At 49.1% G+C, this 17,464-nt stretch overlaps 1 protein-coding gene across 10 annotated transcripts in view; it reads right to left on the reverse strand.

Moving 5' to 3' along the window:
* The window catches only part of ZNF618 (zinc finger protein 618), a 188,945-nt gene that overhangs the window by 13,225 nt on the left and 158,256 nt on the right, over positions 1-17,464 (reverse strand). For 3 of the 10 annotated variants that reach the window (XM_082622941.1, XM_082622943.1, XM_082622938.1), the window contains 4 exons: positions 16,222-16,461; positions 12,465-12,548; positions 10,346-10,390; positions 9,296-9,373 (listed from right to left, as the gene is read on the reverse strand). In XM_082622941.1, coding sequence (XP_082479067.1) covers positions 9,296-9,373; positions 10,346-10,390; positions 12,465-12,548; positions 16,222-16,461 — 447 coding nt within the window. The remainder of the gene's footprint in view (positions 1-9,295; positions 9,374-10,345; positions 10,391-12,464; positions 12,549-16,221; positions 16,462-17,464) is intronic. The other 7 variants (XM_082622944.1, XM_082622942.1, XM_082622940.1 and 4 more) reach the window with 6 other exon arrangements.

The raw sequence follows: 17,464 nt of genomic DNA on the forward strand, positions 1-17,464 counted from the left end.
AGTAAGTTGAGTCTAACATAAGCAGAAGAAAGGAAATAATACAGATAAAAGCAGAAATTAACGAAACAGAAGATGGATAAACACAATAGAGAAAAATCAATGAAACTAAAAGCTAATTCTTTGTAGAGATCAGTAAAATTGATAAACCTCTAACAAGAAACATTAAAAAAAGAAAAAGAGGACACAAATTATTAGTAGCAGGAGTAAAAGAAGGGGACATCACTACAGATGCTACACATAGTAAAGGGATTAAAATGATTATGAACAACTTTAGGCCAATAAATTCAACCTCTTAAGTGAGGTAAAACAAACAAACAAACAAAAAAACCCCCCTAAAAAACATAAAGTACCAAAGTTCACTCCAGAAGAAACAGGTAACCTCAAATCTCTTAAGTTCTATAACTATTAAGAAATTCAGTTCATAGTTTACATAATTTCCCACAAAGAAAATTCCCATATGGGTTCACTGGAAAGCTTGACCACATATTTAAGGAAGGAATAATACAAATTCTCCCAGGATTAGAAGAGGAAAGAACATTTCCCAATCATTTTATAAGGCTGTCATTACCCTGATCCAAAACTCGAGAAAAAAATTACAAGAAAAGAAACTACAGACCAACATCCTTCACAAAAATCCTTAACAAACTATTAGCAAGCTAAATATAGTAATATATAAAAATAACAGCACATCATGGGAGTTCCCTGGCAGTTTCAGTGGTTAGGACTCATCGCTTTCACAGCTGTGGCCCGGGGTTCAACCCCTGGTTGGGGAACTAAGATCTCGCAAGCTATGTGGCCAAAAATAAAAAACATAAAAATAAAAATAATAACATATCATGAATAAATGAAGCTTATCCCATAAATAGAATAGTTACAGAAAATCAATCAGTGTAATTCCCTATACTAAGAGGAAAACAAAAATAAGAAAAATCATCTCCACAGATATAAATGCACTTTAAAATGTGATAAAATTCAATACCCACCTATGATACAAAATCTCAGCAAACTAGGAAAAGAAGGAAACTTTCTCAACCTCATAAAGGACATCAAAAACAAAACAAAACAAAAAAACAAGTTTACTGATCTGATAGAAATAAAAAGGATTATAAGGAAATACTATGAACAGTAGTATTCCAAAAAATTAGATGACCTGGATGAAATAGACAAATTCCTAGAAAGACATAAACTACCAAAACTGATTCAAGAAGTAGAAAATCTGGATAGATCTATTAAAAAGACTGAATTAGTAGTCAAAACACCGACCATAAAAAAGAAAAGTAAAGGAAAGCGCAGGCTCAGATGGCTTCATCGGTGAATTCTATAATATGTTAAAAGAACCCTTCACAAATTCTTCTGGAAATAGAAGAGGAGGGAACACTTCTCAATTCATTCTATGAGGCAGGTATTATTCTGATACCAAAACAGGACTGAGAAGTCACAAGAAAAAACAAACTATAGTCCACTATGCCTTATGAATATAGATACAAACATCTTTAATAAAACAGAGCAGACCAAATCCAGCAACATATACAACAGGTTATACACCATGATCAAGTGGTATTTATTCCAGGAATACAAGATTAGTTCAACATACAAAAATCAATACCATATTAATAGAATAAAGGACAAAAACCACATGATAGTTTCAATAGATGCAGAAAAATGATTTGACAAAAATCCAACACCCTTTCATGATAAAAACGCTCAACAAACTAGGAATTGAAGGGAACTTTTTCAACTTGACAAAGGGCATCTATGAAAAACCCACTGCCAACATCACAGTTAATGGTTAAACATGAAAAACTTTCCTCTTAAGATCAGGAACAAGATAAGAATGTCCACTCTATTTTATTCAACATGTATTAGAGGTTCTAGCCAGGTCAATGAAAGAAAAAAAGAAAGAAAGAATAAAAAAGAAAAGAAAAATAAAGGGCATCCACATGAATGGAAGAAGTAAAATTATCTTTACTTACAGATTACAGATGACATGACTGTGTGTATAGAAAATCCTATGGAATACACACACACACACACACAACTATTAAAACTTATAAATAAGTTCAGCAAGGTTTCAGGATATGAGATCAATATACTAAAAAAAATCAATTATATTTCTCTACGTCAGCAATGAACACTCCAAAAATTAAATTAAGGAAATAATTCCATTTATAATGGCTTCTAAAAGAATAAAATACTTAGGAATAAATTTACAAAAGAAGTATAAGACTTGTACACTTAAAACTAAAAACATTATTGAAAGAACTCAAAGAAGACTTAAATAAATGAAGAGGCACCCTATGTTCAAGGCCTGGAAGACAATATTGTTAAAACGGCAATATTCCCCAAATTGATCTAGATTCAACACAATCCCTATCAAAAGTCCTGCTGTCTTTTTTGCAGATATTGACAAGTTGAGCCTAAAGTTTATGTGACACAGAATAGCCAAAACACTCTTGAAGAAGAACAAAGTAGGAGGGCTTAGGCTTCCCGATTTCAAAGCTGTTATAAAGTCACAGTAATCCAGACAGTGTGGTACTGGCACAAAAACACACGTACAGATCAATGAAATAGAATTCAGAATCCAGAAATAAACCCTCACATTTAGAGTCAATTGATTTTTTTTTTTTTTTTTTTTTTTTTGTGGTATGCGGGCCTCTCACTGTTGTGGTGGCCTCTGCTGTTGCAGAGCACAGGCTCCGGACGCGTAGGCTCAGCAGCCATGGCTCACGAGCCCAGCCGCTCCGCGGCACGTGGGATCCTCCCGGACCGGGGCACGAACCCGTGTCCCCTGCATCGGCAGGCGGACCCTCAACCACTGCGCCACCAGGGAAGCCCAGTCAATTGATTTTTGACAAGGGTGCCAGGACAATTCAATGGGGGAACAGTCTTTTTAAAAATGGTGCTGGGACAACTGGATATCCACATGCAAAAGAATGAAGCTGGGCCCCTACCTCATACCACATACAAAAATTAACACAAAATGGAATACAGGCCTAAACGTAACAGTGAAAACTATAAAACTCTTAGAAGCAAACAGAGGAGTTAAGTCTCTGTGACCCTTGGTTAGGCAATGATTTCTTACATATGACATCAAAAGCATAAACAATGAAAGAAAAAATAGGTAGTCGTCATCAAAATTTTTTGTGCTTCAAAGGACAGCATCAAGAAAGTGAAAAGACAACCTACAGAATGGGAAAAGATACTTGTAAATCATATATCTATAGAGCCCTCGTATATAAAGATAAAAAGATCTCTTACAACTCAATAATAAAAAAACAAAAAAACCCAATTAAACAATGGGCAAAGGATCTGAATAGACATTTCTCCAAAGAAGATATTTAAATGGCCAATAAGCACATGAAAAAGTGTTCAACATCATTTGTCATCAGGAATACACAGATTAAAATCACCATGAGATATCCCTTAATGCCCTAGAATGGCTATAATCAAAAAGTCAGATAATAACGAGCGTTATCAAGGATGTGGAGAAACTGGACCCCTCGTACACTGTTGGTGGAAATGGAAAAATGGTGTAGCCACTTTAGGAAACAGTATGGAAGTTCCCTAAAGGGTTAAATATAGAGTGACCAAATGACCCAGCATTTCTACTCCTAGGTATCTACCTAGTAGTTAAAAACATTGTAAAGCAATTATACTCCAATAAAGATGTTAAAAAAAAAAATGTCCACACAGGGACTTGGGCATTCACAGCAGCTTTATTCGTAATAGCCCCAAACTGGAGACAGCCTAAATGTCCATCGGTAGGGGAATAGATAAACAAATTGTGGTATATCCAAACAATGAAATACTACTCAGAAATAAAAAGAAATACTGATATCACAGAACAACATGGATGAGTCTCAAAAGTATGCTAAGTGAAAGAAGTCAGACACAAATGACTAAATATCATATAATTCCATTTATACAAAATTCCAGTAAAGGCAAAACTATAACAAAAGAAAGCAGACAGTGGTTGCCAGGGTGGGGGCCTGGGAAAGGGACTTGCTGCAAAGGGAACTTTTTGGGTTGACGGTAACACTATACATTGTGCTTGTGATAGTGGTTAAATGACTATACGTTTGTCAAAACCCATCAAACTGTACTCTTAAAATTGGTGAATTTTATTTATGTAAATTATATCTCAATAAATCTGATTTTAAAATAGACTGAAAAGAAACCATTAAAAGAGTAACAGTTGGGCTTCCCTGGTGGTGCAGTGGTTAAGAATCTGCCTGCCAATGCAGGGGACACGGGTTCGAGCCCTGGTCCGGGGGGATTCCACATGCTGCGGAGTGGCTAAGCCTGCGCACCACAACTGCTGAGCCTGCGCTCTGGAGCCTGTGAGCCACAACTGCTGACCCTCACGCCTAGAGCCCGTGCTCCTCAACAAGAGAGGCCACTGCGGTGAGGCGCCTGCGCACCGCGGCGAGGAGTGGCCCCCGCTCGCCTCAACTAGAGAAACGCCCGCACGCAGCACCGAAGACCCAGCGCAGCCAAAAATAAAAAAAACAAAAAACCATTCACTTTATAGCAGTACACCATATATACTCAATAAATATTTGTTTAAAAAAAAAGTAACAGTGGCTAACTTTGAGTAGTGAGATTATGGCTGAGTCTTCATTTTGCAATTTCTCTGCATTTTCCCAATTTCCTTTAATGAATAGACCTCACGTGTAAAAAAGAGAAACACAAATTTCAAAATGGAAACCAGCAGCCATTCTTACTGACTTTCTCTGCTAGAGTACAGAGATTTGGAAGCCTGGGATTTGAACCAGGCTTTGGCTGAGTATTATAACCTTGAGTTAGGCACTTCAATTCTCTAGGGCTCAGTTTCCCCTCCTCCTTCCAAAATCCCAGGGCTGGGCAAGCTGCAGGGCGATTCCCTCATTCTCTGCCTTTCTGCAAGGCTTGAAATTGGGATTACTCAACCTCTAATTAGATAATGATGTCTAGCATGGCTTATTAAAAAAACATTTTTCCTCCTTATCTCACAGATAATGCTGCTAAATGGGTGAGGTACCCAGTAAATGCTCTATAGCTTGAGCTGGAAACAAGGTTTATTCAGTGTGGCTAACCCTACGTACCACAGATACACATGCTCACACACGTACAGATACACAGACATCTGTAAAGGGCGGGATGCAAAGCTGGAATAAAGGCTTTCTCCCAAGGAGGGATCAGTTGCAGAAAGAAGGAAGCAGTTGTTTCTAGCAGGGGATGGAAAAAGAGAAACCTGCATTATTCAGTCTTATTTTAGAATGTGCCATAGCCCTTAATACTTTACATACATCATCTCCAGAACCCTCACCCAGCCTGTGGAGAATGGTGATGAGCCTACTTTACAGATGAGAAGACCGATGCCCAGAGAGGTGAAGTAGCTCAAAGGGATCAGAAATTAAATGTGGCCATTCCCAAATCCTACCACTCTGAGTTGCCAACTTTTTTGCCTCCTGGGAAAGTCCCCAGGCCTCACTTAGCTGCAGTCCCCCGACTACTTGAAAAGAGACTAGAAGAGAGGACCTCTGAGGGGGCTTCCCCCATCCCTAATCCTCCACCCCATCTACCCTGCTGAAGAGGGTGGCTGTTCAGAGCACCGGCTCTGGAGTTCATGGGAGGGTCAGAATCCTGGTCTGATACTGTGGCTGCAGAGCCTTGGGCAAGTTACTTAGCCATTTTATTTTATTTAGAAATTTACACTTTTTATTAAAAGAACAAAAAATAAACAACACAGAAATAGCACACTAAAATGAACTGCATAATGCACACTTCTAAACACAAACAAGCAAAACAGCACTATAACTTGGAAAAAAATCAAAGCATCTGCCCTACTGATAACAGCTGAGGAAATGAGCTATTGCATTCTGGAGGCAAAACATTATGGAAACAGTTTATATTTATTAAATATTATGATCATTATTTAAATCATTAATTGTTGCACAGGCCTAATAATTTTCTTATTGATAAGTAATTTTTAACTGACACTCTTCTGCCCAAAATATGTGCTTCCATTTTCTATACTTAGCCCTTTTAACCTCAGTTTCCTTATCTATAAAGGTGAGCCAATGTGGACCCAACTCAGAGGGATGTTCTGAGGATCAAATGAGCTAATAGGTAAGAACTCAACGATGTGAGGTACTTTTTACGAGCCATGCAACTTTGGGCCAGTGATTATGTTCTCTGAGCCTCCGTTTCTTCATCTGTATAATGGGGATGATAATGCCAACCAGCTTGTTGAGGAGCCCTGACGCAATAAGCAGGCCTGACACACAGTAATCGCTCACTAAGTGTTAGCTATCTTTAGTATTACTGCTGCCAAAACCTGCTCCTAAACTGTCACCAGGGGCCAGGAAGGTTTTCCTACAGCGCAGAAAGGAAGTTTATTAGCGGGAATTACCCTGTGCCATTCAGCAGCCTCTTAATGAGATTGCTGTTATTCGAGGCTGATCCCCCTTATCAGCAGCCCCGTGAACTGCGCAGATCATGATGCTTAATTTCTCTCTATGGAGTCAATCCTTTAATCCCGACTCAGCCTGGCTGGGATTCAGCCTGGCTTTGCACTGGATTGCCGGCAAGGCATTCTCTGCCAGCACTGAACCAGAACAAAGCAGCCCAAAGCTCTTCTCCGAAAACAAGTTGGGATGCTTGGGGGAGGTGGGGCACCCCCAGGCGCACCCTTGATTTGCATGTTAATGGCCTCCGCCCAACCGCCTGAGGGACAGAGAAGCACTGGCACCCAGACTCTTCCCTAATTAGGGCTCAGCTTCCAGAGCTGGCAGAGGGGCAGAGGGTTTCGGAGGAGAAGGGAGCAGAGACGGGGCCGTGGGGGTCTCGGGCCCAAGTGCGGTGCTCAGGCCGTGGTCCCCAGCATCCTTCTAGCTTTGGCTACTGGTTCCCCATGGGGTCAAGTCTAAGTGCTCTGAGTGCGTTCAAGGCCTTCCCTGGTGCAGGATGGCTGACAGCAAAGGCAAGCAGGAGGTGTGAGACACGTGAAGACAGAACCTTGGTGTAAGGAGGGCAGCTGGAGATAGCAGGTCTGTGTGCCCTTGTTTTAGAGATGGAGAATCAGAGTGTGTGGGGGGGGACGACGACAAAGTTTCCTGCCTGAGGTCACATGGTATAGAGACACGTCGGTTAGAGAGGACTGGAACTCACGTGTCATGGCAGTCAGTCCAGCTCTGCACTGATTTTATTATTATTATTTTTAAATTTTTTGGCCGTGCCGTGCAGCATGTGGGATCTTAGTTCCCCGACCAGGGATTGAACCTGCACCCCTTGCATCGGAAGCACATATTCTGAACCACTGGACCACTAGGGAAGTCCCTGCACTGATTTTTTTTTTTTTTTTTTTTTTTTTGCGGTACGCGGGCCTCTCACTGCTGTGGCCTCTCCCACTGCGGAGCACAGGCTCCGGACACGCAGGCTCAGTGGCCATGGCTCACGGGCCCAGCCGCTCCGTGGCATGTGGGATCCTCCCAGACCGGGGCACGAACCCGTGTCCCCTGCATCGGCAGGCGGACTCCCAACCACTGCGCCACCAGGGAAGCCCGCCTGCACTGATTTTAATGAGTACATTATAAAGAAATTATCTCCCTCCCACCCAAAATCACGCGAGTTGGTGCCTAGTGTACAGCAGACACCCAATAGATACACGCTGCACAAATGAATGAACGAAGAGGGGTCACAGTAACAGAACAGCACCTGCCTGAAGAGCGTCTCGCCCTGTAATACTCTGTGCTAGTCAGGCCAGACCTGGAAGGTGATATGAAAGATTCAGAAACCTAAGAGAGAGACAAGCAATAACTAACAACAACCACCACAGTGACAGCAGAAGTGACAACAGCTAAGCACACACTCAGTCTCCTTCCTGGTCAGCTCCTCTTTGGCCTTTACTGAGCCACCGTCTGTGTCAGGCGCTTTTCTCACATCACCTCCAATGCCTCCAGAGGATCACCCTGCGGGAAGGGTGGCGGGGTCAGCGAGCTGTCTCCCCCATGTTCCCGCTTCCCTTGTCGGGCTGTCCCTGGGCAGGGCTCCGGAATTTGAGCATGTATGTGTCACTTGTGGTCTGAAGTGGTAAAGAAGGAAGTGTGCCTCTCTCCCTGCCCGTCAGTCAGAGACAGAGGACTCTGTGATCCAGGGGAGGATGGAGACACAGGAAGGAAGGAGTCTGGGTCCCTGAATCTCCACGTGGAAGGCCGCGTGCATTAGGCTGTGATGTGGCTGAGAAGGAAGTGGTTATGTCAAACCACCGAGAATTTGGGATTTACCTGTTAAAGCAAACAGTGTCTGCCTGCCTAAAACAGAGATCAGATCAGAAATCAGATCAGCTCTGCCTAAAACAGAGATCAGATCAGAAATCAGATCAGCTCGGTGCTTTGTGACCACCTAGAGGGGTAGGGTAGGGAGGGTGGGAGGGAGGGAGATGCAAGAGGGAGGAGATACGGGGATATATGTATACATACAGGTGATTCACTTTGTTATACAGCAGCAACTAACACACCATTGTAAAGCAGTTATACTCCAATAAAGACGTTAAAGAAAAGAAAAAAAGAAATCAGTGCTACTATGACCAAAACCTAAAATTGGAGGCTGGTGGTCTAGTGAGGGAGCTGACATTGTAAGCCGGACAGATGGAACAACTGATAAAAAGGGTGTCCAGACAGCAGACTCCTAGCTGTGGCTCTACAGCAGTTCTCAAAGTGTGGTCCCGGACAAGCCGGGTGTGTGTGGCCTGAGGACCTGTCAGAAATGCGAGTCCTGGGCCCCGCCCTAGACCCACGCATCTGAAGTTCAGAGTGCGGCCTAGAAATCTGAGCTGTCAACAGCCCTCCTGGTGACTGATGCACACTCACATTTGAGGACTGCTGCTTCGGGGGTATGACCACGAAAGCAATGGGGCTCGCCCCAGGCTGCCTCGGGCTGAGCCCTCTCCACTGCCCTCTCCTTCCTCCGCCCACCTGGGTCTCAAACCACACTCAACCCTACACACACCCAGGACTCTGTCCTGCTCAGCTCCTGTTTGGCCTCTAGGCTCCGGGCAGAGGTCACGATTTCTGGAAGCCTTCTCCAGCTCCAACCCCCTCTCTGGCTACGCTGCCATCAAGCCAGCTGCCCCCGCAGGGCACAGACCATCCTGACTTACAGCGGAGTAACCAGGGCTCCCGCATCCTGTGACTGTTTTTTGGGAGAGCGGCCGCAGGCTGGCCCTGGCCGTCTCTGCCTTTCACAGGATCTGAGGGTGGGAGGGATAAGGGGGGCTTCAGTACCCCGCCCCCGTCCACCGTGGGGCCCTTACCCGCGTGGGACTGCATGTGCTCCAGCAGGTTGTTGTAGAACTGGAACTGGATTCCACAGGCGCCGCACGTGTAGGGCTCTGCAGGGAGAAACGGAGCAGCCGTTTTAGGGGCAGCACAAACCCGGGTGCCTTTCTGCTGGGCCGCAGGCAGCTTTGGAACTGGGCACCCAGACACACATGGGGGCTGTGCACTCGGGGCTCTGGGCCTGTCTGCTCCCCTGTCACTAGCTAGCGGGGGAGAGGCTGCAGGGGAAGGAGCAATGGAGAGAGGAAGACTGGCAGATAAAGACCGCCGAGTGCAGTCAAGCGGCATTTATCGAGTGCTCACTGTGTGCCATGCTGTTCTGGGCGCTGGGGATAACACTAAGGGACCAAGAGCTCTCTCAGGGCGGAGACCACGTCTAATTTGTTCCACAGCCCACCTCTCAGCCGGTGGAAGCACACAGACGGCACTGTTTGCTGAGTGAACAAATGAATGGACGTATGAATGAACCAAAAAGAACATAATGGACATGGAGGGCAGTAAAGAGAAGGAGAGAAGGGGTGAGAGAAAGGGTGAGAAGTGGAGAAAGCTAGAAGAGCTAGAGAAGCAGGGATAAGACAGGAAAGGGAAGAGAAGCGGGCCGGAGGGCGGCAAGAATCAGAGCACACAGGAACGCGAGCACGCGCCCAGCAGAGGGACGCGGAAGGAAAAAGAAAGAGAGGAGACAGCAAAACTGAGTAGGGAACAGAGAGCGGGAGGATGGCGGAGATGCGCTCAGAAGAGGCGCCCTGAGGCTGCCCCCGTGAGCAGGAAGGGGAGGCTTTGTTCCTGCAGGGCTGGGGGTGCCAGAGTCAGGCCACCCATGGTCACAGCTCCGCCCGACACCTGTCCAAACTCCTCCACCCGCCTGGGCTGGGTCTCCCTGTGCCTCCACCACCTCCACCTGGGTCTACCTGGAAGGGCGGCCCAGGTCTGCTGCTCTGGGGAGGTCCCGAACGTGTGGCTGGCGGAGTTCATGCCCTGCCCTGCCTCGCCCTCTCCAGCCCCCCGACGGGACCATCACTTACTCTGTAGGAGAGGGAAAGGATTGGAAATCAGGGGACTTGCAGTTTCTGCAAAAGAGAAACAGTTTAGCTAAGTCTCTTCTGGTTCTGCTGCTCGGAGATGACAGTCATGACTTCTGGCCTTAGGAAGGAGTGAGCCAGATGGGCTCTCGGAGGAGGAGGGGGCAGCTGGGGTGCGGCTGGCACACGGGCAGGGCGAGATCAGCCGGGGCCATCCCTCCAGGACACCCCCAACTTTCAAAAAGTCAGCCCACAGAGCACTAAGGAGAAAATATCCACGCGTGGCTGCCCGGTTCAGGACAGGGAGCTGGGAGCTGCTTCTAGGTCCTGGCACCGGGGTGGTACTGTCTGGCACCAAACACCAGAGCGGCCAAGGGAGGGCTGCGCTTTGAGGGCTTTTCTGTCTGCTGGCAGCTCCCCATGCTTCCTGGCGTGGTCAGGTGAGCCTCACGGGCAGGAGGTGGCAGAACGGGGCCAGACGGACTACACCGGGAATCCTGGCTCCACCACTCACAAGCTGGGGACCTGGGGCAACAATCAACCTCTCCTGAGCCTCAGTTTCCTCATCCAAAAAGTGGGGATAACAATAACACTGACCCTCACTGGGCTGTGGTAAGGATGAAAACAGGTTAAGACACATACAGCTCTGAACACGTGCCAGGCACACAGTAAGCGCTCAATAAATGGTGGCTGCCGGCGGGAGCGGCGCTTCACACCGTCATTCCCAATTCTGAACATCGGCTCTGGTGGAAGGAGAGGCAGGGGGTGCAGCCTGGCTGGCTGAGAACAAAGGCTCCCGGGAGACCGCGGTTTCAGTCCTGGCTCTGCTGCTTATTCCTGTGTGGCCTTGGGCCAGTCACTCCAGTTCTTTAAGGCTCACCTTTTGCAGGGGCTGAGTGGGTTATAGCTTCCAAAAGGATGAAGCAGTTTGGAAAAGTCGACATGCTCTCTACGGTTTAAAGGATCGTGGCAACATCCTCGGGGCTCCCACGGCACACCTCACTCCCTTCCTCGGAGCACTTATTCATCAGATCACTTGGTTTACTTAAAAAAACCACCACCTCCAAAACAGCCTACCATGTGAGTGTGTAAACTCTGCAGGGCACCCTCTGAATATTCCCCACCACAGGGACGTGTGTGCCATTCCCATTCCACAGCAGAGGTGAAATTGAGAGGCGAGCTCACGTCACCAGCTTGTAGATGGTGGAGCTGGAGTCGAGCCTTGGCTGGAGCTCAGATCACTGTGAGGAAGCTTGCATGTGCAAGTCTGCGCTCCTGGATGTTTCATAAAGCCCCTGACTGGTGGTCAAGCCACGTGTGTCATCTGTCTGCACCCAGGCAGTGCCCAGCACGGTGCTGAGCACAGGCCAACACCTATTCTGGTGAATTAAACTTTAATTGAGCAAGAAAGTGAGTGACGGTTTACCTTAGTATAAAGGAAGCATCAAAATCTTTTTTACACCCTGCCCTGGCTGGCACTGTGCAGACCAGCTTGCTGTGCCTTTCTCGGGCAGAGGCTGCTTGTGATCACGCATGGCTCCGCCAGGCTGGCCCCAGGTCTGGCTGGGGACAGTGGATTTTGGCTGCTCTAAGGTGCTCTAGGGTTCCGCTAGAGTCCTGCAGGAGGCAACCACCAGGGGGCGCCAAAACACCACTGGGAACCTCAGGCAAGCCTACTTGGGCTGGTACGGGCTGGAAGGGAATCTTTGGATGTTCCCAGGTCCAAAAGGGGACCAGAACTTGGGGCCTCCGGCTCTTAGGCCACAGCTCTCTCTACTGTACCCGCTTTGCTTCTTCTGGGAAAAAAAAAATGGCTGTGATGTTCATCCCATAAACATAGCAATGGCTCAAAGGGGGCCAACCCGAGTCAGTATATCACACAGGTCATGGGGCAGGGGAGTTCCTCTCTCCATGGGGAAGAGACCAAGAGTCCCGGAGGTGCTCCTGAGGCCCGGAGGGATGTCCCTGGAAAAAAGGGCCCCTCCCGCTTCTGCCGGGCTCTGGCCGCCCTCTAATGCTCTGCCCTCAGCCTCCTCCCAACACCCTGCCCCATCACGCACCACAAAGATCCCGGAGCGGATTGAGATGGCAGCACGGGGTGACTGTCATGGGGCACACTCACCGCTGGAGTTTTGGGAACTGCTATTCGTCTCTTCAAAGTGGTTTTGTGCTTTGCCTTCTACCCTCCGACTGAAAGCGCTTTCTGCTGGGTGGGGAGAGGAGAGCAAGGAAAAACCACGGTGACTGGTCAGCAACAGGTCCTAAGGGAGGGGCATGCCAGAGGGGGCTTGGGAGGCCAGGGACGTGGGAACTGCCCCGGTCCCTGGGCTGGGTGAGTGCCTGAGGCTTTATGCTGGGGAACCAGCAGACGGATGGGCTCCAGAACCCCAAACCCCAAACTTGCAGTTCCTCAGGCTCACCTGAATTGCCTGATACCTCATCAGGGTCCCAGGAGGCCCCCGACAGTGCCCAGGGTGGGTGGAGGTCCAGGCACAGGGGGGATGCGTGTGCGATGTGGGCGCACTCCTGAGCTCCAACTGATTGAGTAGATGGCACACAGGCCAGGGTCTCCCACCTTTGACCCCTGGGGAGCCACACGTGACACTAAGTAATCTGGATTTGCCACTTGCTACTTGCTCTGCCAGATTCTGCTGACACAGGTTCCACCAAGGAGCAGGGAGGGTGACAGACTGTTTTCTGGCAGTGGCTCTGGCAGAGCAGGAGGGCCAGAGAGCGGAAGGGGTCCCTGGGTGGCAGAGAAGTCATGATAGGCTGAGCCGGGTATCCCCACACCCTGGGAGGCCAAAGACCAGGGGAGGTCTGGTCGGGGTTCACCGGGGGCAAGGGACTGGCTCCCTGAGTGATTCTGGGGTGTCTCCACTGACGCGCCTTCCTGAGTGGCTCGCCTTCTCCCAGAACTCTCTGTAAACGCCGGAGTCAGAGAAAGGGTCCAACCAGGTGGGAAACACCAACGTTCTGTCTCGAACGTCTGAGCCAGAAGCTGACGGCTTTTCCAAGCTGCTCACTGGGGATGCTGGATGTGCCAGGATATAAAGCCTTCTGGGAACAAGTCAATCTGGGATGAGCAGCTGACCCAGCAGCCTTTCTTAAGGAGAAACAGCTTGCATGAGGATATCAAAGGCTCTGAGAAGTTCGACCAGAGACCCATCTAGCTTCACTGAACCCAACCTTCCCAAATATAATCAGCCACTGAAGCCCATTAAAAAATATGAGATTCCTTAACATCCTTCAAAAATGGTGATTCTGGGAACCCACTCTGGGAAATGCCATTGTCACCCAGGCCACCCTATGCCAGGAGGCAAGCGCTCAGACAATGGGGGCTGGGGTTCCAGATGATCACTGGGGTGATGGGAAAGGAAGCCCCAGGTGGCTCCTATAGGCCTTGCTCAATTCCCCTGCCCCGACTCTGACAGTGCCTCCTGCTTGCAGAGGCTGTTGACATCACCACACACAAGACCCTCTCTTCTAACTGTCTGTAAAATGCCTGGACTGAGCGCTACACACCTGCCCACTTCAAGATACCATCTGTAAATTGGCAAAGAAAGCCCCTCAATTCTTTACCTAGGAAAAACGGGGGGACTCTTATTTACGAAGCACCTGCTATGGGCCAGGCACTGGTCCAGATGCTTTACATCCACATTATCCTCCAATCGCCCTATGAGGTCCACGCTGTCATTCCCATCTTATAGATGAAAACCCAGAGAGAGTGAGGTTGTCAAGTTCCTGGGGCTGACTAAGCTCCTAACCCTTTAAGATGGCAGAATAAGGAGATTTCATTCTTGGGACAGATGCTTCCTTTTTACAAAGGGCCGGGGCAGGGAAGTGGTTCCTTTCCCCATCTTAACCCTCATGCGTGCAGGGGATGGTTACCCATCTGTGGAGGATTTTCGTGCAGCCTGACCAACATATTGGTACAATTCAGCACAACTAAGGTTACAAACTCTTATAATTAGCCTCCTATGGCTCAGCTGATAAAGCAGATTTTGATCAGCCATCCCTGCTATAGGCACCTCTGGCTGAAAACCAGCGAGCGGCTCCACAGGGGACATCCCCGGGCACACACACACACACACACACACACACACACACGCGCGCGCGCACACACACACACACACACGGGAGCGGCTACCTGTTCTAGCATGACCGGGGCAGTGATGACTTCCAGCTCCAACATGCAGGCTCCAGCTCACAACCTGGTGTCCCCTGACCTGCGCAGCTAGGAATCCAGGTGTGACACCCACCACAAGGCTTCCAGGTCACATAAAGGCAGCCAGAGGCAAGCCCCATCGCTTTCTGATGCTTACATGGTGACTCTGGGTTCTGAGAGCTGCCACAGACCACACAGGCCCTACAGGCAGTTCTCTGCAGAAACTGCAGATGCAAAAACTCCCAGCCACAAGGTCGAGAGTAAAATCATGATCTGAAAGCCGTGATCCCATTATTTAGTTGAGCCAGTATCTACCACCAATAAGTCCGTGATGACCAGCCTGTTTAACTGATTTATAACTACTGTTGCCAAAAAACAATGGCTACTAGCCCTTCTCTACACAGTAGCTGAAAACCATTACTTTCAAAGTTGATTAACTACTTACTCTCCTTTTGGGAGATCTAAGCACAATAAGCATAGCTTCAAACATTTTTAAGAGCCACATCCTTGCTCCTGGTTAGCTTACTGAACCAGAGTAAAGGCGAGTACAACTCATCACGTGGCTGTAATCGGTCCAGCCCCCTGGTTCATTTGAGTGAGTTCTCAGTTTGATCACCTGTATATTTTTAATGGATAACTTTGGGCCTCTTGAGGGCATCTGAAAGGCCCACAGTCCCAGAAGGACCAAGTCATCACCCTACCCTACATCCCACATATCTAGGCGGGAGGCCCAAGGCTCTTTCCGTCCAGGTGTGAATCAGGATTCCTGATTAGCTGGTCCTCAGCACACAGTGTGTCTTATCAATTTTCCCAGATAACTGCTAAGAAATGGCTGGTGTGCACCTTTCACTGCCTGTTCACCCTTCCAGAGTCTGAGCCCCTTCTGCGTAGACTCAGACAACACTGGAGTGGGCATCTGTTGGCTTCCCGCTGGGCTATGGCTCATGGAGGGGTTTCCTGAAGAGTGAGGTAGAGGGAGGCCAAGAGAACAGAGCTCCCAGCCAAACACTTCTTCATGGAGAGCAGCTCTTCATAGAAATGAGTTTTTAGACTGGGTTTTCTGAAAAATGGGGGATGCAAACTCATGCCAAGAGGGTCCAGGCAGGTGACGTAAATGGATGAACTGGGCTGGATGTGAGACAGACAACAGTGTGATCACAATGAGACATGGCACCTGCCACGTGGCCACTGCATTGGGGAGGCAGGAGGGAGCGGTGGGGACTGCGGAAAACCGGAGAGCACACGCTCTACTGAAGGAGGCAGCTGTGGCTCGGCCCCAAGGCAATTGCTGCCCTGAGGAAAGTGGGCCCAGGACTGCCAGATCTGACTTTTCAACGTAAGCCAGAAATCAAAAGTTTCATATAAAAATCTCCTAATGCTCAAATGTTGGCAATTAATTTAAAAGAATTTAAAACCCCTTAGGCCATGACTTCGGGAGAAAAATATTCTCCTACTTAAAAAAATTCGTTTGCAAACCATCTTGTACAACCCTCTGATTTAGGGTAAGAAAACCTAGACTCAGAGAGGCTAGGTGGCTTGCCGTGGTCACAGAGCCAGCCTGAGGGAGAGCCGGGACCCAGATGCGTCCCAGAGAGCTAGGGACCACGACCCTCACTCTTGCAAGGGAACAGTGACCCCGTGCACAGCTGTGGCAGGTGGGGAGAAGGGCGGGGAGTGGAGGAAGTGTGAGGGTAACATAGGCCATTGGTACCTGCAGTTGCCTTGCTTGCCGGAGATCCTGAATTTGGAGTGCGGAACGTCGGGGTTTGGGTGGCTGGAGGGGTGCGGTGTAAGAGGGTAGCGCATCGGACCACGGAGGCCGGAGCCTTTTTCCCCGACTGGTTCGTCTGGGTCTTCGCTGCCACGAAGCGTGGAGACGGGGAGACCTCTGGATGCGAACACTCAGAGCCCGTGTCTGGATCGTCCGGTGGCTCCCACCCGGGGGCAGTACCTGAGAGGGTCACGCTCTCAGTTGCCGAGGGCGCTTGGAGCCGACCAAGTACCCCTATGCTCGAGGGCCAAAACTTCTTGGTCCACAGAGAGCAAGGGCTCTGGCTCTCACCTGGAGCCTGAGAAAGTCTGGGAGTCTAGAACCTTCCCCAGCTTCTCCTCGAGGGAAGTCTGATCGCCAGCTCACACTCCGCGTGACTTGGAGGCCACTGACCAGCCCACTGGCTGGGTCACCCATAACCCTTGACCAACCCAGGCTCTGCGTGTCTAAGGACTCGGCCTGTGACCCATGCTTGGGGCACTTGAATTAGCCAACCCAGGCTCAAATGCATTTTCTAAAATGTTGACTCCTGAGCCTCTTTTCCTTCCAAGGCAGGCTGGCTCAGCAGTAATGATAGACGACAGAGAAGCAGAGACGTGCAGGGCTGACTGAGGGGACAGTGGAAGAGCAGAGGGCCCAAGGTCGCCCCACGGTTTTAGGGGAAGGGGCTCGTGGCGCTCCTGGGCACTGCCTGGGATTGACAATCTCAGGGGACAGTGCTCGACCCAATGCCTGACGCTTTAATGGAAATCAGTGCAGCAGCTCCCTGGTGGGGTTAGGGGCAGCTTGTGTCACCATTTCCCACACCTCCTGCCTCCCCTGCCTGCCTTCTCTGCAGAAACTGGAGTTACTGAGAACAGGGGTGGGGGGCCCTAACCCTCAGCGGGTCTCCAGCTCGGCTGGTTTCAGGTGGCATGCTGTGTGCACGCTGCACGCTGCCCGGAGACGTAGTTACCGGGGTGGCAACCCCCTGAATGTGGCCACAGTGCCACCTTCCAACCGAAAGGGCAGGCAGTGGTTTCACTCAACTGCAACTCTCCCCGGAGGGCAAGAGTCGACCAGACGGCAAGAGAATGGACCCCTCCGGGGCTGACCGGGGGCTCACGGAACCCACCGGCACCGGGAACATCTCGAGGGCACCGCCTTGCCGCAGAGCCTGGCCGGAGCCTGGGAAGGACCCTGC

The sequence above is a fragment of the Mesoplodon mirus genome (genome assembly GCF_964341445.2).
Source record: "Mesoplodon mirus genome assembly, chromosome: 1".
In the NCBI taxonomy this organism is placed as follows: Eukaryota; Metazoa; Chordata; class Mammalia; order Artiodactyla; family Ziphiidae; genus Mesoplodon; species Mesoplodon mirus.